Genomic DNA, 23,037 nt, shown 5'->3' on the forward strand with positions numbered 1-23,037 from the left:
GTTCCAGTTGGCAAGACTGGAAGGCATATCCAGGAATCTGTAGTTTACAGAGCACCTCGGGTGCTGATGTAGATGCTCTCAGACCAGGATCTGGACGCTACTTATCTGGTCTGTGCAAGTCTGCAGCCCTCCTCATTGTTCAAATAAATGGGGAACCGGAGACGCAGGGAGGGACGCGCAGGGCCTGAAGTCACACAGCAAGTGTCAGGGCCAGAAGCCACGGCTCTTTGCAGGATCCCATGAGATGCATGATGGCCTGCGCCCCCCACCAAGAAGTGGGGTATCACAGGCAGACCTGGGAGGGTGGAGGGGGCCCTGGCACCTGCACCCACGGGAAGATGCCCGTGGCCAGACTTACGCCTTGCTCCATGCTGTCATTGGCACGGTCTGTGACCTTGGAGATGAGGGTCAGCGCACCTGTGGAGAGAAGCAGAGAGCACTGGACGTCCTGGGCAGGGCCAGGCTAGCTGCCACCCACTCACCTCCTGCCCCAGAGGTCCCCCTGCAGGGCCGTGCATGGGGGTAGCACCAATCCTTCCCATGGCTGGTGAGGGCACTGGCCCAACCCCAGCTTGGCCGCTACTGCCTAAGTGCCCTTGACAGCAATGTGACCCCTCCATGCCTCAGTTTCCCTGGCTGCATGTGGAGCGTGTCAACATAGAGACTGCCCTGGCAAGTCGTATGCAGTGATGGCCACACAGGACGGGGAGGAAATCAGGAGTCTAGGGAATTTGTTAGACCCGGTGGCCCCTCCTATCTCCAAACTCTGGCCACGCCCCTTCTCCTCCTCTGACTGGATGTTAGTCCACACCCCGGGGAGTCCCCACAGTTGAGGCAAAGGGGGTGTCACTCAACAGCCCCAGAGGCCTCCTGGCCCCTGCATGCCCAGCCAGCAGGGAGGGGGCCGAGCTGTGCGCCTGGGAACTGGGGTGGAGTCCAGAGCCGGGGGATGGGCGGCCCAAAGCTCTGCTTCCTCCGTATTCACACGCAGACTTACCCTGTGTGTCGTCGTACTCCGCTGAGTCCGGGCAAAGGTTATTTAAATAGTCTGCGGATGGAACAAGAGTCAGGAGTCAGTTTGCCCTGGTGAGGCCTGCCCCCTGGGGTCCACAAGAGACCCTCAGTCTCCAGAGACAGAGGAAGACTTCCAGAAGGAAGAGGGGAACCGCCTCTCTCCTGTCAGCCCGACCGTAAGAACACACGGGCACAAAGCCTGGCCCTCAGCATCAACACCGGTGTGGCGCCCGCCGCCGCCAGTTGCTCATTCATTCATTCACAGATGCTGACCGAGCGCCTGCTGTGTGCCTGGTGCAGTGCAAGGCCTGAAGAGGCTCACAGTCTGCTGGGGGGACACAGATGTGACCACCACTCAGCAGAGTGTGATGTGTGAGACCCCTTAACATGTTCACACCCACAACCGCTTGACACAGGCTGGTCTCACTCTAGCGACCTCTCCACGCTGCTCGCTCACTGGGGCAGGGTTGGCATTCTTGCTACTTCTTGAATGTGACACGTCTGCTCAGACCCCAGGGCCTTTGCAATTATAATTTCTTCCACTTGGTACACTTTTCTTTCGGATGGTCATATGGCTCGTGCCCTCACTTCATTGAGACCTCTGTTCAATGTTACCTCCTCAGACAAATCTTATCTGACGCCTGGATCTAACACAGCAGACTGTTCCCCTGAATGCCCTTAATCTGCCTTCATTTTCTTGAGAGCTCTTATCACAGACATAATGTATTTTTAATTCCTTATTTGCTTGTTTGAGTATAAGCTCATAGTATCACAGACTCTGGCCGTTTAATTCACCTCTACCTTCTCAGTTTCTAGCACAGAGTCTGGTACACAGTAGGTGCTTAATAAATCCTGGTTGAATTAGATGAACACACCCTCCATCTCCTGGCCCGAATGTGTTTTTTTACAGCTTGATCGCTTTCTGGGGTTACACGCATATCTGTATGGGTGCAGTTCCATTTCTCCCCAGCAGAGCATCAGCTCCTGGGCCAGGGGGTCTCTGTCCACTTGGGGGGCAGCTGCTCAGGACAGAGGTCGGGGAGGGGATGACATTCCCAGGGGACAGTTTGTAGAGAAGGAAGCAAAGAGGACCTGGGGCTGAGACCCAAGAAACACTGACATTCCTGGAGCCACGAGGAGGAGAGTGAGAAGAGTCAGAGAGGTCAGAAGGAGGAGGGGAGAGCGTGTATCACAGAAGCCCAGGAGGAAAGCGCTTCGAGAAGCAGGAAGCGGTCAGTGACAAAGCCACAGAGAGGGCCAGCAGGTCCAAGGGGAAAACATCCGCTGACTCAGGAGGGCTCTGGTGATAAGAACAGATTTAGGGAAACAAGACCCACAGAAGCCAGGGAGGAAATGCAGACCACGGGGGAGACGTGAGTTGCTGTGTGTTTGGCTGGGAGAGGCTGCAGCGAGGTGCAGCAGCTGGGCACTCCAGCAAGTTTCCACGCGGCCGTGGGGGTCCGGAGCTCAGCGGGAAGAAGGGGGTGGGCTGGGTGCCTGGCACCTTCCTAGGGGAGGGGGACACGACTGAGAGACCTTGCCTGCCCCGTCCAGCCACAGTGGGAGGCCGGTCTCCCCCGCCACTCCGCGGGTGCCACCCCTCTGCTCTCCCCACCCGGCCTCGGCGCCCTGCCCTCCCGGGGGCCCACCTGTGAGGAGCGCTTCGTACTGGAACAGGCGCCGCACCACACGCAGCAGCCGGTGCTTCACGTTCTGGCCGCCTCCCTGCTGACTCTGCTGCTCCCGAGAAACCAGGACAACGAAACTCCATCAGGGACCCCTGCCCCCGGCTCTGGGTTCACAGCATCCCACGTGAGCCCAGCCACACACGTCCCAGCCGTGCCTTCTCCTGGCCGGGCCGAGCCATCTCCCAAACCAGGGTCCCCTCCTCCAGGAAGTCCTCTCAGATTAGCTTTGCCCCACTCTGACAGTTTGTTCCTTTAGGCTCACACACTGCTACCTACACTCAGTAATATGTCTCTCCCAGCCCCCGTTAGCGACAGAGCAAAGTCCATGAAGCTAGCGGCTACTGGATCCTCAGCTGCTGGCCATTTGTTGCTCACTCCGATGGCTTTAGGGCCCCGGCTTGCTTTGTGCTTCTCTCCCGGGACAGGAGAAGAGCTGCTAAAACCCTCCCCATGGCCAGTGCTCATGGAGCTGTCAGCGATGGCCCAAGGCGGGATGTTCTGGGTTTCCCCTTCTGCTGGGTCGTCCTCTCCTCCCCACCCGTCCAGGTCTGAGCTCCCCTGATTGGCATGAAGCCCTTCCATGCCCATCCCCACCCCTGCATCCTGAGAGCGGGTTCCTGGGAGGACCAAGGGACCCACCTCAAATTCTCGGACGGCCGCTGCCAGCCGCGGGGCGTGGAGGCAGTTCTCACCGAGCAGACTCAGGTACCTGTCGAACTGCAGGATATGAGTGGCGTGGTGCTCAAACTCCTGCTCCCGGGCCAAGAAGACGTCAGCCACCTTCTGTCGGCCTTCCCTGCAGTCAAGGAGACGGGGATGGGACCCCAAGATCTCAGGCTCATGGCCCCCGTGACGGTGAGGACCGGCACGGCATCCCGGGTGGTGGAACCTCCCGTGGCGGGCGAGGGACCAGGCACCCCCGTGTCTCCGCACCCCTGCCCGTCAGATGGAGACCACCGCTTTACACGGTGTGTGGGGGGGTTTGCCCGCCCCACCCTGCAGCATTCCCCTTGACAACGAGGTAGGGGTGGGGACCTGGGGCCGCTCACCAGTGTGCCAGCCTCTCCTCCAGCTCCTCCAGGATCCCCTGGTGAAGGTCGTGGATGGCCGGGAGCTCACTCAGGCCACGTCTCAGCTCCTCCCGCGCCACCAGGTCCTTGCCCTCATAGTCCATCTCATCCAAGACCCTCACGACCGCTCCGTGGAAATCCTGAAACCCGGAGAGGCCTGTTACTAACGCACATGCCCACAGGACTGACTGAACCCAGGCCCCCTGGCAACCGCCCCGCGGCTCTGGAGTCCTGACTCCGTGCTGACTCCAGGGACCTCCTGCCAGGGTCCTCAGACCCTGTGAACCGGGGGTGACAACGCGCCCCTGGTGATCACAGGTAGTGGATGCCCAAGGAGCCCCCACAAGCTCCTGGCATGGAGCAGGTCTAAAGCTTGCTCATTCCTCCCCTTCCTTGTGGGGACTCCCCTGCCTTGGGTGTACCCTGTTCTTTCAGGGGACAGGTAAGAAGTGGGGTAATTGCTTCTCTGAAGAAATATTATACAGCTCTTGCTTTATGACTATCCATGTGTAAAGAAGTTAATGGGCTGCTCTTTCACAACAAAGTCTAAAGAAACCATAGGCACCCGCTCCCCGATGTAAAAACAGTGAAGACGGCGACTGTGTAGAAACATCCACACGTACGGCTAAGAGATCAAGAAAAAGCTGCCTTCCCACCACAACACAGCTGCACGAAAAGTGAACAAAGGAAAAAGCTGAAAGGAAGCGGGATGAAGTATAAACAGACACAGTGTCGGGGGTATGGAATTAGGAATCGATTACTTTCCCTCTTCTTGTCTCTGTTTTCTAAAATTTCTGCGAAACGATTAGGTACTTTAAAAATTAAATTTAATAAACATTAACATTATAAAGAATGTAAGACTTCTTTCTCACAACAAAAATACCTGATCTTCAAATACACAGGCCCTAACACGAGGCTCAGCACTTACGAGTTATAAATACACGGAATATCCTGAAGCCACCTTGAATCATGAGGCAACGAACGTCGGGTGAACCTCAGCATCAAAAGCCATGGTCCAGCCACGGAGTTGTCGTCCAGTCGCTGAGCCACGTCAGACTCTTTGCGACCCTATGGGCTGTAGCCCAGGAATCCTCTGTCCATGGGATTCTCCAGGCAAGAATACTGGAGTGGGCTCTCGTACCATCCTCCAGGGGACCTTCCGAACCCAGGGATCATCTCTTCCCTCTACCTTCCCTCTATCCACTGGCAGGCGGATTCTTTACCACTAGCGCCACCCGGAGTTTGCTCATATTCATGCCCATTGAGTCAGTGATGCTATCTAGTCGTCTCACCCTCTGTCCCCCCCTTCTCCTGTCCTCAATCCTTCCCAGCATCAGAGTCTTTCCCGATGAGTCAGCCCCTCACATCAGGTGGCCAAAGTACTGGTCCAGCCCAAATCGAGAAGGTCAAGCCAGCTTGTCAGCACTCAGGAAGGACAACCACCCTGCCTTGTTCAACTGCCTCCTGACGGGGAACTATCAGTGGGCAAGACGGTTAATTCCATCACTGAACAGCTGTCACTGTGAGAGAAGTTTTTCATTACACAGGTATCTGAAAAGGGCAAGTGCCCAAGAGGTAGGGAGGTGGGATGGGGCCAAGGGAGAGAGCAGAGGAGAGGGAAAGAAAGGGAAACGAGAAGGCAGAGGAAGGGGCATGGATGGAGGGAGAGAGACAGATCACAGGAGCGGGGCAGAGACCCAGGGAGACTCTCTGGCCGCCCCAGAACATCGGCAAGGAGGCCACCATGCTCCAGGCGGGACGGCAGGTATGAGGTTGCAGAGGTCTCCACTTCAACACTGCACCCTGTGCCACACTGACCTCCTGGACGCCACCACCTTCTCTGCCGGGAATGGCAAGGGGCCACCGGGAGGGCGGTCACCCTGCTGGCAGTCCCAGGGAGTGGGGATGAGCTTGGTCCCCATCTCTCAAGTCAGAAACTCTGAGTCCTCTGGGCAGAGAGAGCATGTGTGTCCTTAAGCGGAGGCCACAAGCTTGAGCCATAATTAGAAACCGAATTCCATTGTACCTGAGCAGCCAGAGCCTTTCCTGAGAGCCAGTCCTGGTGGGGCGGGGAGATTGGGGGGGAGGAAGTGTGAGTGACAGGGAGAGGCCTGGGTGGGGTCGGCAGCCAGAGGGCAGAGGTTCTGAATTCTTAGTTCTGCCCAGAGCCGGCTCTGGGACACCGGGTCATTCTGAACCTAGAGGGGAGGTCTCTCTGCTGACCTGGCGAGGGAGGACCCACCCATCCTTTCCTTTCGGGTCTCTGATTGTTTTAGGAGCCAGCCTCCAGCCCCACAAGGACTTCTAAGCCCTGTGTAGTCGCTCAATCATGTCTCTTTGCGACTCCGTGGACTGCAGCACGCCAGGCTTCCCTGTCCTTCACCATCCCGAGTTTGCTCAAACTCATGTTCACTGAGTCAGTGATGCTGTCCAACCATCTCATCTTCTGTTCCCCCTTCTGCTCCTGCCCTCAGTTCTTCCCAGCATCAATGTCTTTTCCAGTGAGTCAGCTCTTTGCATCAGGGGGCCAAAGGATTGGAGCTTCAGCATCAGTCCTTCCAATGAGCATTCAGGGCTGATTTCCTTTAGGATGGACTGGTTTGATGTCCTGGCTGTCCAGGGGACTTCTCAGCCCTGGCATCCCGGAGAGAGAAAACACGCTGACTCGGCCAATCGCCCCTCCTGCCTGGCAGCTGGTTGACAGCGGACTTTAACACACTCCCTCCTCAGCTCTGGGCAGGTTCCAGCTCAGCTACCCCAGAAGTGACCACAGGCAAACTGCCAAGCTATCCGAGCCTCAGTTTCCGCACCTGTAAAATGGGGATGACTGTGCTACCAAGTAAACACAGCGTGAGGCTCCTGAGAGGCTCGTCCTGATGTTTAAAACTGCTTTGGAAACTGTCAAGCGCTATGCCCACAGCAGCAACGCTCCTGCTTTATTTTTTAAAGTAACTTTATGTATTTTGGCTGTCCTGGGTCTCCGTGGCCGCCTGAGGGCTTTCTCTAGTTGCGGGGAGTGGGGGCTGCTCTCTAGATGTGGTGCGCCGGCTTCTCCCTGCAGTGGCTTCTCTTGTTGCAGAGCACGGGCTGTTACTCTGCAGCAAACGGGATTTTCCCGGACCAGGGACCGAACCTGGGTCCCACTGCACCACCAGGGAAGCCCTGGTTCCGCTTGAGGTAAGACACCCTCAGAACAGGGCCACGTCCGAACGTTCCCTCCCATCTTCTGAGGTCCAGCAGAGTGTGCGTTATCAACAGAGGAGTTTTACAATGCCTGCGCATAGATGGATGGCAGGGCCCCCATTTAACAGAAGAGGGGAGTGAGTTATGGGGGAGCCAAGACCTGAATTGGGTCAGCCCGACACGCAAACGGAATACACAGAAGCGGGGAGAGGGAGGGGGAAGGACAAGCAAAGACAAGGCCGACGGCTGCGCTTGCATCACACTCCAGGGAGCTGAAATATTAATGGCTTTGCAAGCTGGCTTCTCATCTGTAATTAATTCTCACTCAATTGGCTCAGTCCCAACGGGCAGGACGGCCACCATCAACATGACTCATTCCATAAACTGGGGCACAATGGGAATTGTTCAGACATCGATTCGCAAACTCACTGGAAGTGCGGAGAACCCGCCACCCTGTCCACGGCTCCCTGGACGGTTTCTGCCGTCACTGCGCCTGGGGGCCCAGCAACCACCACAGAAGGAGGAAAGGCGTACTGGGTCTGTGGTCCCCATCTCTTTTTCATTCAACAAGTATCCTGAGCACCTGCTCTGCTCCGAGCCATCAGGGAAGAAGGGTGGGAGCAGGAGAGATGCTGTCCTGCCCTCAAAGAGCATGCAGTCTCGGGGAAAGGCAGAGAGCAACGTGATGATGTCAACACAGGGTGTAAGTGTCCACTGGAAAAGCAATGGGGCCCGTGCAGCCTCGGGAAGGAGACCTGCCTTAGTTCCAGGGAGGCCACGCCCTGGAGACAAGAGGGGGAGTGATCCGCGCTGGGGGCAGCTGGTGCAAAGGCCCTGAGGTGGGGGGGAGCTGAGCTGGCTGTGGTTTGAGTGTGCGGGTGTGGCTAAGTGAGTGCTTGTGTGTGTGGGCTCAGGATGGGAAGATGAGGATGCTGAGGGGTCAGATGGGACCCTTCCCACAGGCGCCCTGAAGGCTTCTGAAGGGACTTGGGTTTCATCCTGGGGTGATGGGGAATCCTGAAGGGTGCTAAGCAGGGGAGCAAAATGACCTGATACCTCTCTTTAAAAGTTCACTCTGCTGGGAGAACATACTGGAGGCGGCCAGTCCGTTGTTCTGTGTTCGGTTCTAACTGTTGCCTGTTGACCTGCATACAGGTTTCTCAGGAGGCAGGTAAGGCCCAGTAATCCCCTCTCTTTAGGAATTTTTCAGGTGTTGTGATCGACACAGTCAAACGCTTTGATGTAGCCAATGAAGCAGAAGTAGATATTTTTCTGGTATTCTCTTGTTTTCCCCATGATCCAATGACTGCTGATGATTTGATCTCTGGTTCCTCTGCCTTTTCAAAATCCAGTCTGTACATCTGAAACTTCTTCGTTCACATGCTGCTGAAGGCTAGTCTGAGGGATTTTGAGCATAATCTTTCTAGCACGTGAAATGGGCACAGCTGCACGATAGTTTGACCATTCTTTGGCACGGCCCTTCTTTGGGATCGGAATGAAAACTGACCTTTTCCAGTCCTCTGGCCACTGCTGAGTTTTCCAAATTTGGTGACATATTGAGTGCAGCGCTTTAACGGCATCATCTTTTAGGATCTGAAACGGCTCAGCTGGAGTCCCATCACCTCCACCAGCACTGTTCATAGTGACGCTTCCTAAGGCCCACTTGACTTCGAATTCCAGGATGTCTGGCTCTAGGTGACTGATCACGCCATCGTGGTTATCTGGGTCATTAAGACCTTTTGTACAGCTCTGTGTATTCCTGCCACCTCTTCTTAATCTCTTCTCCTTCTGTTAGGTCCTTACTGTTTCAATCCTTTATCGTGCCCATCTTCACATGAAATGTTCCCTTCATCTCCAATTTGCCTGAAGAGATCTCTAGTTCCACTATATATTACAACCATCTTTCAAAGTAGATAAATTAATATCTTTGGTTGGAGTTTCAATATCAAGCTCTCAAAACTTAACAGAATGAACAGACAGAAAAGCATGCCACTTAATACTGTTAACAGAGGAGCACACACCGATTTGACAGAGGCTCCTCAGCCTCTATCGAGATCCAAGCTGCCTTCTGTTTTTTTATCTTTTACAGAAACTGACAAGCTGATCCTAAAGTTCATGTGAGACGTAACAGATCCGCAACAGTCCAAACAATCTTCAAAAGGCACAAAGCTGGAGGAATCACGCTTCCTGATCTCAAAACTTACTATGAGGCTACAAGACCCGAGATTGTGCGGCAATGACGAGGATATTTAGGTTAATGGAATGGAACCGAGAATCCAGAAATAAACCCTCACACATTTATAGTCAATTGATTTTTGACAAGGGTGCCAAGAAAACTCAATGGTAAAATAATCTTTTCGACAAATGGTGCTGAGATATTTGAATATCCATATGCAAAAGAATGAATATGGACTCCTCCTTTAGCTCATACACAAACGTTAACTCAAAATGAAAGACTAAAAGTAAGAGCTAATACTATAAAACTCTTTTAAAAAATGAGAGTAAATCTTCATGATTTGGGGTCAGGCAAAGCTTTCTTTGCAGAAGACCTTGGTTTGATCCTTAGGTGGGGAAGATCCCCTGGAGAAGGGAAAGGCCACCCACTCCAGTATTCTGGCCTGGGGAATTCCACGGACTATACAGTCAGACTACATAGATGGCACAACTGAGCAACTTTCACTTTCAAAGCTTTCTTAGATACAACACCAGAAGCCCAAGCAACGAAAGAAAAAATAAATTAAGAGTTTGTCAAAATTTAAAACTTCTGTGCTTCAAAGAATACTATCAAGGATACAGAATGGGAAGATACATTTGCAAATCATGTATCTGATTAGGGGCTTGCATACAGAATTATAGTGAAAAAAAAACCCATTAAAAAATAGGCAGAGGATCTGAAAAGATATCTTTCCAAACAATATATACAAATGGCCAAAAAAACACGTGGAAGCATGCCTAACATCATTAGTCATTAGGGAAATGCAAAATCAAAGCCACAACTGATACCACTTCACACCCACCAGGATGGTTATAATTAAAAGACGTAACAACAAGCACTGCAAGGAACTGGAGAGACTGGAACGATCACACTACAGCGGTGGAAAGGGGCTAGTGGTAAAGAACCCGCCCGCCAATGCAGGAGATGCAAGAGATGTGGGTTCGATACTGTGTCTGAAAATGGACTTGCGTCCAGAATATTTAAATAACTCCCACAAATCAATGAGAAAAGGACAGACAACCCAATGAAAGCACAGGCCAAGGATGTTTTTCAAAAGAGGATTTCCAAAAGGCTAGTCAACAGGGGAAAGACACTCAATTTCATTAATCATCAGTTGAAACAACATGAGAAACCACAGCGGCCGTGAGTAAAAAGCACTGACAGTGTGGGAAAGCTCGCCAGTGCGCGTGGGAAGTGCTAGACCCACACACTGGGAGTCGGGCTGTATGTCACTTCAACCACCTCATAAATCTACTTGGCAGCTCCTAATGAAGTTAAATCCACGCTCACCCTACGGCCCACTGTCTTCCCAGGTGGCACAGTGGCAAAGAATCCACTTGCCAATGCAGGGGACGCAAGACACCCGGGTTCAATCCCGGAGTCGGGAAGAGCCCCTGGAGAGGGAAGTGGCAGCCCACTCCAGTGTTCTTGCCTGGAGAATCCCATGGACAGAGGAGCCTGGCGGGCTACCGTCCACGGGGTCGCACAGAGTGAGACACGACTGAGCGGCCAGCCCCTGGTCTCAGTTGCGGCACGTGGGATCTTCAGGGCATCGTGTGTGCCTTCTCTAGCTGTGGCACGGCCTGAAGAGCGCCACCCTGACCTCAGAACATCTCTGAAGGCTCCTCTTTCAGCCTGAAAATGAATGCATATTTTACGCTATTCTCCAAAATGTGCTGTGCTTAGTCGCTCAGGGACTTCCTGAGCCAGGGATCGAACCCAGGACTCCCGAATTGCAGATAGATTCTTTACCATCTGAGCCACCAGGGAAGCACCCATATATATCCATATCCAGTTTATTTAAAATTACATATCTAGAGCAAAGCAGAGGCTCTGAATAAATGTGCCGCGTTTCTCTGGGGACGTCAACTACCCCGCAGGCCACCTACTGTCTACCTGGAGCGGACTCACGTGTGTCCCAGCCTGGGAGGTGATGACTACTTGGAATTTTGCACTGTCAGGCTACCTCCCCTTGTCTTCATGTTTCTATTCTCGTCCCTCCAGTCAAGCAGGGAGCAGACTGTCTCACTCGCGTTTCTCTCACTCTCGCATTGACCCGGCTTTGTTCACAAACTGTGCTCAATGGGTGTCTGCTACTTTCCCACGAGGTTCTCAGTTCCAGGGGCAGCCTTGCAACTCCCAGTGATCAGGCTGCACTCCGGACCAGAGAACCGCAAACCTCTGAGGGTGGGACCTGAGCATCCGGGTTTTTTAGCTCCCGGGTGCCCAGGCACGGGCAGCCTGTGCTCGGGGAACTTAACAGGATCACCCATCTGTGGGTCTCAAATGTCAATGTCAACACAGGTATTGCCTGCAGGGTCCTGAGGACACAGATGTCCAGGCCCCAGCTCCCAAGTCTCTGACCTAGAAGATCTGGGGTGGGATCTAAGGATACTCCTCTCCCTCAAGCTCCTGGGAGATGCTAACGCTGCTGGTACAGGGACTGCACCTTGGGACCTGCTGATGGAGACGAGTCTTTCTCACATTGTCCTCCGCGGATACCCAGGGGGAAGGGAGGCAGAGTCAGAGGCGACTGTGGCCTCCCCCTTCTCTGAACAAAAGCGTCTCTGTTTCACCCACTCTTCGTCTGGGCGTCCCGAGTGGCATCCCCTGTGAGAAAAAGCTTCCTTGGCTAAAGACATCTGAGTCCCACCAGCCATCCCAGGGTGTGGCCCCAAGACAGAAGAGACTTTCCAAGGTCGCACAGCAATTTTTTTCCCTGTGTTGCATGAAAATATAAAAGGAAGAGCCAATGCCTACAGTGGGAACCTCCTCTCCTAAGATGCCCCGACAGCTACTGCCTTCACACCTCCCAGCACAGGGAGCCTGTCACCCCCTCACCCCATCAGGTCAGGGCGAAAGAAAGCACGTCTTCTCACACTTGACAAAAATCTGCTTCTCTCTGCTTCTCCCAAAGATCCATGCCCTCTCTGCCCTGGAAGAGCCCAGCAAAGACTTAGAAACCTAACCCCCACAATACCCCTCCAAGCTGATTAAAAACTATTTCTGAATGGGCAGCGGCTGCAAAGATAAGTAACAGACTTACTCTCCCTGTCCCTGAGAAACACAGAATTTTCTTGGTTCTGCACCCACTTTCCCAGGATGAAGCCATTTGGGGGCTTAGTCTGGGTTATACTTGGGGTCCCCCAGTGCCACTCCCTGCCACCAAACCCACTCCTTCCCTGCACCTGCCTTGCTCGAGTCCTGAGGGCTTGAAGATTCCTATATTTCCCTTTTGAAACACGAAGCATCATGGCATTCAGGCTCTGCCTAAAGACCAGCCCTCCAGACACTTCCTGTACAGCCCACATTCCCAAGCCCTCCCCTCTGTGAACTTGTTTCTGCTGCTTCTACCTGCTGAAAAGCCTGTCTCTACTTCCTATCCATCCACGTCCATCTCAACGTCTCCTCTTCCAGGAAGCCTCCCTGGACTTCCTCCCGCTCACATGACTTCCTCCCTCCTCAGGCTCCTTGCCACCTCACTGCAATGTCCCACATCTATCTGTGTATGGATGTGAGAGTTGGGGGCTTCCCAGGTGGCGCTGGTGGTAAAGAACCCACCTGCCAACGCAGGAGATGTAAGAGATGAGGGTTCGATTCCCGGGTTGGGAAGATCCCCTACTGGAGAAAGAAATGGCAACCCACTCCAGTATTTTTGCCTGGAGAATTCCATGGACAGGGGAGCCTGGTGGGCTGCGGTCCATAGGGTTGCAAAGAGTCGGACACGAAGTGACTTAGCGCACACGCACACGAGAATTGGACCATAAGCTGAAGAACTGATGCTTTTGAGCTGTGGTGTTGGAGAAGACTCTTGAGAGCCCCTTGGACTGCAAGGAGATCCAACCAGTCCATCCTAAAGGAGATCAGCCCTGAATACTCATTGGAAGGACTGATGCTGAAGCTGAAGCTCCAATACTTCGGCCACCTGATGTGAAGAGCTGACTCACTGGAAAAGACCTTGATGCTAGGAAAGACTGAAAATAGGAGGAGCAGGGGGCGACAGAGGATGAGACGGCTGGATGGCATCACTGACTCGATGGACATGAGTTTGAGCAAGCTCTGGGACATAGTGAAGGACAGGGGAGCCTGGGGTGCTGCAGTCCATGGGGTCGCAAAGAGCTGGACGCGACTGAGCGACTGAACCACAGCCAGCGTCTCAGGCTCTGCAGTCAACCAGGCCTGGCTCCGCTTCTCACTTTGGGTTAGCCACCTTCTCTGGGACTCACTTTTGGACCCAACCAACCACCTGAGAAATAGTTACTGAGCACAAACTGTGCAACTGAACGAGCTAACGTAAGTAAACCGCCAAGCACGCGCCGGAGGGGCTCAGCAAAGGCCCCTATGGCTGGGTGGAGAAAGGTGGGGCTAGTGGGCTCAAACTTACGGCCCTCCAGTTTAGGTAAATAAAGTCTTAAATTCACCACTAAGTCCCTCTAGATCCTGTGTTTGTCCCAGTCATTCATGTCAGCACCAAGGCCACTGCCAAATGAAACTCCTACGTGCTGATAAGACAGAGGGCTTCTGAGTGACTCCCCGCCTTCTCTGGGCAGTGCGGGGAGTCAGGCTGGGTCCACGGTGCTCCTGATGCTCCTGGCACCCTTCCCCGTGGTCACCACCGAGAAGGGCGGGGGAGTCGCCGTCAGGGAGGCTCAGGGAGGACCCGTGAGCCTCTCCCTGCCCTTCTGCACTGTGCCTGCTCAATCCCCTCCCCAAGTCCTTTCGCTCCTTCCTGTGACCCTGCCAGTCCTCAGGCCCCCGCCGCCGCCGCAGGCACCTCTTTCTGCCCAGGGTCTCTGAGAGCCCTCTCCTGGAGTGTCAGCTAACCACCCTCCACTTAACGCTTCGCATGCAAGTCCTTTCCCCAAGCCCCCACCTTCCACCCCCACAACTTAACCCACCACCTGTCCTCAAGCTTAGCCTGGTCTGCTCCAGCGCTTGCTGCCTTAATGAGGCACCTAAGTCAGCTGGCCCTCCCCTTCCCGCACTCGACAGCCCACGGTCACCAGGCTCACAGTCCTCAAATCGGCCCACAGCGCTGCAGGCCACCAGCACTCCTGCGGGGGTCACCCAACAGCCTCCCACGGACCTTCAGTGGATCGAACCCAAACCCCCAGCCTGCCTCGCGGGGCTCACCCAGACCCCCAGGTGCAAAGCGCACAGACGTGACTGCATCTACAGCATCTGAAGGACAGCAGGGAGGAAGTGGTCAGAGGAGATGGTGCAGACATGGGTGAGGATCAGGTCAAGGAGGGCCTCCCAGGGGAGGGGCCTCTCCCGGGGTCTCAGACAGTGACAGCTTCCAGAGTCACCTCTCCCAGTCATGTGCTGGCTTCTGCACAGGCCGACAACGTCTTAGCCCAAAGGAGAGATCAAGGGTGGGAATGCTCTGCGTCTGCCAGGAGAGGGATGTTTTGCAGATGAGAAAACCGAGAACTGAAGGTGTCTGGGGACCACATCGCTTCAAAATCTCCAGTGACTCACTATTTGCGAGGAAAAGCAGAAGCCACCGAGCCTGGCGTTTTTAGGGACATCTCAGTCTGGTTCTAACCTTGGTTTTGGACCAGTCACTTGGCTCCTCATTCCATCTCCACCCGGTCTTTCCAAATGCACCCATGCTAAGGGTATGTTGACAGTGCCCATTCTCCACACGTTACCATGTACCTTCAGGCCCGAGAGTGCTCCTGGCTGACCACCTGCCCTCCTCCACCACCCGGGCCTGGTGACTTCCTCAAACTCCATGTCCGTGGCAGCTCTTCTGCCAACCTTCCTGGATACACCCAAGGGGAATAAGCCTGTCCATCCCCCCCGCTCCTGAGGACATCTGCACAAATCACACTCACCACAGAGCAGCAGCGTGGCTCACGTGTGCAGTTCTCCTCCCTATTTCCACCCTCTCCCTCAACAGAGAAGGAGACACCTACTCAAGGGCAGGTTCTGGGCCTTTTCCATCTTGGGGATCCAAGGCCTATCTCAGTGCCTACGGTGTTGGAAACATCCTGTGATGTTCTGTCCAGAAGGAACGGGTAAGTCAGATGGATAGATGGTGGGTGGGTGAACGGATGGATGGATGGATGGGGAGTTTGATGAATGACTGGATGGATGGATGGGTGTATGGCTGGCTGGCTGGCTGAAGGGATGGATGGATGGATGGATGGATGGGTAGGTGGATGGGGAATTTGATGAATGATGGGATACATGGGTGGATGGCTGAATGGACAGATGGATGCATAGACGGAGAGTCTGATGAATGACTAGATGGATAGATGGGTGGGTGGGCCACTGAATGGATGGATGGATGGATGGATGAATGGACAGATGGATGGATGGGTGGACAGATGGATGGATGGGTGGATGGGGAGTTTGATGGACGACTGGGTGGATGCATACATCATTAGCTACATGCACAGATGAAAGGAAAATCGAGTGGATAAAATCCTGGCTAGATGAGTGGATGAGAAATTGAATAGACAGGTGGGCAGGTGGATAAATATATTTAGGACTTGGTTCATGGAAGGACAGAACAAGTCTTTAAACCAGAAGTCAGCAAAATTTCCTATAAAGGCCAGATGATAAATATTTCAGACTTTAGGAGCCACATATGGTCTCAGTCACATAATTCTTCTTTGCCTCTTTTTTCCACAAGTGTTTAAAATATGGGAAATCCATTTTTAGTTCATAGGCTGTAAGAAAACAAGATCCTGACCATCAGAATTCAATTCTGGATGACCAGAAATTTTACTAATCCCAGAGGTAGCTCCATCTACCATATGAGAAACAAGAAGTTAAATTTGAAACGCAGAAGGTCACAGGCCATCCCCATCCGCCTCTCAACAAGAGCACAGTGGAGCTGAGGAGTGTTCTGGAATGAATGGGCCCAGTGGTCCCTCTCCACGATGGGGCAGACCTGGGACTTCAACAGCAGTGGATCTCCATGGAGAAATTCTTGAGAGTACCCACCAATCTTAGCAATCAGACAAAGACCCTGGGGGAGGGCAGTGGTGCAGATCATTCCCAAGTCTGTGGTCTCCTTTGGACCGGTGTCCCTGGCTAGGACTCGAGAGTCACACTGGGGTGTTTTTGCCGCTTCTCTCCCCATAAGTACTGACGTCCCAGTGCAGATCCAGACCACAATTTCCCACACTAGCTTCTGAGTGTTTTTTTATGGGCTCTTTTTTCCCCTCCTCAGGATATTGTCAGGGATTACCAGCGGCTTCAGCATCTTTCCAACTGGCAGGAAGCGGTGCAAGCCCAGATGGAAGTTTCCCAGTTAGAACCCTCTTAACATAAAACATAAAGTCATAAAACAGAAAGGCCCAGCCCCTCGGACACGCAGCCAGCTCAGAAGCAAGCGAGAGAGCGTCAGCCACGGGAGAGCTGTGCTTCCTGTTGCTGCTGCTAAATGCATCTTTGAGGTTCATCCCCGGGGCTGGTTCGCTTCACACCCGAGGGCATGGGGGTTTAACCTTGCACAAAAAGTCCTGAGTCAGAAGGGCAAAAACCAGGGGCTGGGAGCACAGACCAGCAGCACTCTGTCCCCCTCCCGGGGCCCTGGGTGGCAGCAACGGGACACTGGGGTGATTTCACCGACAGGGACCTCAGCGGGATTCAACCAGAGACCTGGCTGGGTGCTGGTGTCTGCTGCCTCCAGGGAGGCCCCTGTGCTGAGGAGCTCCTGACATGCGACGGGAGTGCACCAGGAATCAGGAGACCCGGGGCTTCGTCCCAGCTCGGTCACCATGTGACCCTGGCCAAGTCACTGCCCCGGGCCTCCATGTCACCACCCATGGAATGTTCAGGATGGATGTTCCCAGCTCTGAAGTTCTTGGAAAGACACAAGGGATGATACAAAGCAGCGCAGGACCAAAGGGAACCTCCGAGGAGCCCGCAGATGGTGAGAGCTCGGCCGAGCCGGGAGCTGTCACCAGAGCCTCTATGTGGGACGTGCCCTCCCGTCCTGTGGCTCTGCTGTGCCCTCTTCCCTGCCCCCTCCTATGACTCAGTCCCAACGCCACCGCCTCCAGGAAGCCTGCCGATTCTCCCTGAGGTTGTCAGTTACTCCCCCATGCTCCGGATGATTACCCATCTCACTCATCTGTCTCCTTCGCTGGCCAGACTGCCCTTGGGGAAGGGCCCTGTCTGATCCCACTTTCCACCCCCAGCTCCCATCACATAGCGTGTGTCCAAAAAGCATTCACTGAGCTGAAGGGAACTGATGGCTCAGGGAAACTGCAGGCTGTGTGGCAGGCTGTGAAGGGTGGTCGAGCTGCAGCTCCACAATCTGGCCTCCTTTCCTCTGAAAAGTCCAGAGAACTGCCCCCGCCCCTCCCACGGGCTCAGCGGTTGCTGCCCCAATGCCAGGGTGACTGAGACAACCTCTCGCTACCCCAGCTTTGCTTGGGTCTTCGTGCAAACACATCACCTTCTCCCCAGAGGCCTAAACATACAATGCGTGCACACACATGTACATGTACACTCACATGCATGCACATGCATGCCCCGACCCCACGTCTGAACTCAACACACCGAGCTATGACCCAGACCTACACCTGTCTTCCTTCTGCCTTCCTCAACCTGAGGGTCAAGGAGACTGCAAGCACCCTTCCAGAAACCATAGCACGTTCCCCATACGCCGCTCCCCACCCAGGCAGAGGGCAGCTCCATGGGAAGCCCGTGCCATCCGCCCCCCGAAGCACAGGGATCAGGGGCCCGGCTTCCCTGAGAAGCCCCGGTGAACAGGGTCTCTGCTAGTGGAAGGCACCTCTGGGTCCTCAACTGCATTTCTGCCCCTTGTATCGTAGCCGTGTCAGAGGGCAATTTGCTCTGGACAATTGAAGTGACTAACTCACCAGATACAAGTGCTGGAGCATCTCCACGTATCTGCAGGGGGAGAGAGGGTGGAGTGGGCATTAATTCTCGTTCTGCACAAGCCGGGCAGGGGCTGACGCTCTGTTATCAAGCCAAGGCCACGGGCCGCAGCCCAGGGACTCACGCTTTCTCTGAAGACAGCAGCTCCTGCGCGATGACGTGGGCTCTGGACTGTCCTTCCACCTGCGGGAGGAAACAGAGCCATAAGGAGGGACCGCACCGGGGGACGGCAGGACGGGAAGCCCAGATCCACAGGCGCCAGTCAGGCTTATAGAAGGACCGTCACGCTGTCGGAGGAGGATCCACACGCTTCTCAGATACCCCACCCACCAGTAACTCACTACCAGGGCGGTGTTCAGCCTCGCACCCTGGCTGCCCCACCTGTAACAGGGACAGGACATCAGCAGCATCTAATGCCCAGCCCGGGGCCTTCTGCCCACTGCGGGCTTATTAAGCTGCCCAAGGGGACTCTGCCCACAGCCGGGCAGGTTCTGAACAACCTGTGGTTCTCTGTGCCAAGCGAGCCCTCTCGTCCTGATTCTGTACTTGCTGTCCCCTCAGTGGCCTCTCCCCGCTCTGCCTGCCCACCTCCCAGTTATCCTTGGAGACTTGGCCATGGTGTCTATCACTTCCTCCAAGGAGCCCTCCAGATTCCCTCCCCAACTGGTTGGATTAGGTGTCCTTTCTGGGCGGCCTCCCTCAGGACACTGATGACCTCTCCCTGGAGGCAGGGCCTGGGAGGTGCGTCTCTGTGGCCAGTGCCCGGCATGGGGCTGCCCCTCCTCTGTCACCAAAAGAATGATCGAGTGAATGAATGAATGACTGCTTACGCCACTTGGGAAGCACTGGCTCTCCTGGCTGACCGTGAAGGCGAGCCATTTAACCCATTTACCCACAGCCTCTGCACCTGAGACAGGAGAGTAACTGAGATTCTGTCTACAAACAGGAAGGCTGGGCAAGGGCGGGGGCGGAGGCAGCGGCCCGGGCCTTTTGCCATGGGCAACCCCTGTGGCCCCAGACCTGCCCGGTATCAGACACTGCGGAGGACCTGGATGAGCAGAGACCCTGCGGGGCAGTGAGAGGGGACGGACACAGCGCCTGTACAGGCGAGGCTGGGCGGCAGGGTTGTAGTGGAGCAGAGGGCACCGGGACCCACGGCTCCTGGCCTCCCACCGCCTCCCCACACGGCCCCACGGAAGTCACTTTCCAAGATCAGACCTCAGCTTCCGGTGTGTGAGCAGAGTGACCTCTGAAGGCCCTTCTCTGCTCAACCTCTGTGCTATTACACTTGAGAAGTAACAGTCTACTCCCATGACCAGAAATGCACCGCCTGTCAAGGGAGCAGCTTTTCGGACACCAGAACCAGGTAGTCTGGGCTCATATCCCGCCTTCTGCCTTGTACTTGTTAAACAAGTCATCTAACCTTTCCATACCTCGACTTTCCTATCTGTAAAACGGGCACAGTCCTATAATGGTATCTCAGACACACGCATATTGTGAAGTTTAAACAAGTGTGTGTGTCCATATATATACACACACACGGAGCTTCCCTGGTAGCTCAGATAGTAAAGAATCTGCCAGCAATGTGGGAGACTAGAGTTCAATCCCTGGGTCGGGAAGATCCCTTGGAGGAGGAAATGGCAACCCGATCCAGTATTCTTGCCTGGGAAATCCCCATGGACACAGAAGCCTGCCAGGGTGCAGTCCACGGGGTTGCAGGTTCGATCCCTGGAGGGGGAAGATCCCCTGGAGTAGGAAATGGCAACCCACTCCAGGATTCTTGCCAGGAAGATTCCACGGACAGAAGGGCCTCGGCTACAGTCCATGGAGGTGCAAAGAATCAGACACGACTGAGCAGCTGAGCTCAGCACGTGTGAACTCTCAGTTGCGGCATGTGGGATCCAGTTTCCTGACTGGGGATGGAACCTGGGCTCCCTGCATTGGAAGCGTGGAGCCTCAGCCACTGGGCCACCAGGGAATTCCCGGATCTTCTCAGTCTCACTTTCGGACTCTTTCGGGTCTCTGCTCAAAAGCCACACACACGCTCGGGGGGCCATCTGTGACAGTCTCACCCCGGGTTCTTGGCCTTGGCCCTGCTGACATCCTGGGCCCCACGGCTCTCGCTGCCCGTCAACAGCATCCACGGCCTCTGTCTGCTGGATGACAGCTGCAGCACCTCCGAGCTGTGACAACCGATGTGTCTCCGGACACCGCCGAATGTCCCCTGGGGCACGAGGCTGCCCCTGGTGAGCACCTCCGCTCTAACCTGCTTCTCGCATCCTTTTCTTTTCGGCAGTCACACTACCTAACGCTGCCCTGGCACACAGGAGAAGTTCAAGACACGCTGGGCTGGAATGAACCAGTGGAACTGAGATGCACAGTACGTGCTCAATAAATGAGCCTGCTTCCCTGACTGGTCTGTCGCTAACTGCTTCCTGAGTAAGAGTACAGTGTTTGGGAGATTCCGGTCTCCCCAAGGCCACCCAAATTCAGCAGAATGTGGGCCCGTGGTCAGCCCTCCCCTGGCCCCTCACTGCCCCCTCTGCTGCAGAGCAGGAGGGAAACCTGTGAGGCCTCAGCCGGCCTCCTGCCCCCGATGGGCACCACGTCGAAGGCTGCCTTCTGCACCCCCAGGGCTGGCGCGGGCTCTGTGGCCCTTGCGCCTGGAAACGCACCCTGCCAGGACGGGCCTGGATGGCTAAGGAGACCTCGTGGTCAAGCCTCCGTAACGAGAATCACTTTGTAGAGGATGGACAGGGCTCAGGAGACGCGCTCTGTGAGATGAGGCTGAGAGTCAGGACGACCGCCGATCTTCCGGGGGCCTGTGTGCCCATTCTCACTTGCGTCCAGCTTGACGCTGAGGCCTGTGCTCTGGGGTGGGAAGGCCTGGGTTCAAGTCCTGGGCTCCGCTCCTTCCTACACCTACACCCTAGGACAAGCTATTCCTCTTCTCTCAGCTCCATCTGGAAAACACGGCTGATAATACTGCCTACTAATGATCCGACTCTGCGACCCCATGGACTGTAGCCCACCAGGCTCCTCTGTCCATGGGATTCCCCAGGCAAGAATCCTGGAATGGGTCGCCATTACCTCCTCCAAGGGATCTTCCCGACCCAGGGATCGAACCTGGGTCTCCTGTGTTGCAGGCAGAGTTTTTTTTTTTTTTTCCCACCATCTGAGCTACCAGGAAAGAATAACAATAACAAACCAGCCAGCATTTACTGAATACTAGAGTTGAGCTCTGGATTTTCACATATATTATCTCACCGAACCTTCCCACAACCCAGGAGGTAACTGCTCTTATGAATCATTTTACAGATGAGGAAACTGAGGCACAGCTAAGTCCTACCCTTTGCTCAGAGTCACTGCTAGTCAGTGGCAGACACTTGATTCAGCCACAGGTAGTCAGCTCCAACCCTGAAGCACTTAGTGGCGTGCCTGGCACTCGGCAAGCGCTCAGTACATGGTGCTTCGGTTCACTGAAGCAGGCGGAGTTTTCCAATCGGGAAACACCCATCCTGGACCTACTCCCTGAGGGTGGCGGCAGGAGCCCAGCACTGCAGGGGCGCCCAAGGTTGGTGCCCACCCCCAGCCTCAGGGCAGCGCCCACGCTGGCACCCAGCAAGGAGAACAGGGCTGGACATTGGGACACTTCCTGACCCGCCACCCGGCAGGACCGAGTGCAAGGCTCACTCAGACGCCTGCTTTCTCAGTGGGAAGATGGGGGGTCAGCGTCCCCCCACTACACGGCCCGGATGAGGAGGTGATAGACGGAGGGGTCACGTCCCGCCCAAGCTGCTGGAGCTGTCGCCACTGCCATTGCCACAGGCTGGGGGCTGTTGGGAGGCAGTTCTGGGCACGGGCCACTCCGCACTTCCCTCCCCAGCCCTCCTGCCAGACAGGTAGACTCCGGGTGGGATGCGGGGGCCGTCCTGCTTTCTGACTGTGCCCATGATGGACGCGTCTTCACCAGCCAGACAAGAAGGGGGCCCGGCAAAACCATGTGCCCGGGACTCTCCTCCGAAGCTGCTCCTGGGCGTGGCCCCACTGGGGCCGTTTCATACAGATGTTTGTTTAACCAGGAAATGAACTCTGAGGCTGACGGCAGTGTCCAGGGACAGACTTCTGGGAACAGGGCTCCTCCCAGGAGCGTGGGGGCCGGGGCCTGCGCTATCGCATTCCTCAGGCTGGCGCTGTGGGTGTTACGCCAGGCGGCCACCCCTCTGCCCCGGAGCTCCAAGCCGCTTATCTCCGCCGCTCCCCTGGGCCGCCCAGCCGCGCTTCCGCCCCAGGCCCCAGCAAACCTGCCGGCCCAGTGCCGGCTGTCCCGGGACCAGGGCAGGGCCGGAGGGAGGGGAAGAGGCCTCCCTTAGGGACCCTCCTGGCTAAACAGACGCAGGAAGAGTTGGCAGTCCTGGCCCTCTGCCCGGGGCTCAGTTTCTCCAGCTCGAGGACAGGAGTTCTCTGTCTCCTAGAAAAGCAGTCGCCTAAGTCTGGTCTGAGAAACTCTGGGGTTCCACCTCCCTTTTCCAACTACGTATCTGCGTGAGTCTGGATCTGCACCGAAGTTGAACAAAACAACACTTTCAACAGGTGGAATTCTCCTCAACAGAGGAGAATGCAGGTGTCTCCTACGAAGCCAGACCTGAACAACATGTTTGCAAAAACGTACAACCTAGGGACTTCCCTGGTGGTCCAGTGGTTCAGAATCCACCTGCCAATGCTGCGGACGAGGGTGCCAGCCTTGGTCGGGGAATTAGGAGCCTACATGCCCTGGGGCCACTAAGCCCGCACACCGCAACGAAGGACCAGCACAGCCGAAGACTAAAAACGAACAATTAAAGCCTGGTTACGCTTCTCACCGGTGGCTCAGATGGTAAAGTGTCTGTCCACAACGCGGGAGACCTGGGTTCCATCCCTGGGTCGGGAAGACCCCCTGGAGAAGGAAATGGCAATCCACTCCAGTACTCTTGCCTGGGAAATTCCATAGACGGAGGAGCCT

The 23,037-nt window shown here is 55.2% G+C and overlaps 1 protein-coding gene across 3 annotated transcripts in view; it reads right to left on the reverse strand.

The window, feature by feature from the left end:
• The window catches only part of FGD5 (FYVE, RhoGEF and PH domain containing 5), a 118,199-nt gene that overhangs the window by 26,881 nt on the left and 68,281 nt on the right, over positions 1-23,037 (reverse strand). For all 3 annotated transcript variants that reach the window (XM_018038321.1, XM_018038320.1, XM_018038322.1), the window contains exons 4-10: positions 18,160-18,218; positions 18,017-18,047; positions 3,752-3,912; positions 3,342-3,498; positions 2,664-2,751; positions 998-1,048; positions 359-417 (exon numbers count right to left, since the gene is read on the reverse strand). In XM_018038321.1, the coding sequence (XP_017893810.1) occupies positions 359-417; positions 998-1,048; positions 2,664-2,751; positions 3,342-3,498; positions 3,752-3,912; positions 18,017-18,047; positions 18,160-18,218 (606 nt within the window). The remainder of the gene's footprint in view (positions 1-358; positions 418-997; positions 1,049-2,663; positions 2,752-3,341; positions 3,499-3,751; positions 3,913-18,016; positions 18,048-18,159; positions 18,219-23,037) is intronic.

This window comes from Capra hircus, chromosome 22 (assembly GCF_001704415.2).
Source record: "Capra hircus breed San Clemente chromosome 22, ASM170441v1, whole genome shotgun sequence".
In the NCBI taxonomy this organism is placed as follows: Eukaryota; Metazoa; Chordata; class Mammalia; order Artiodactyla; family Bovidae; genus Capra; species Capra hircus.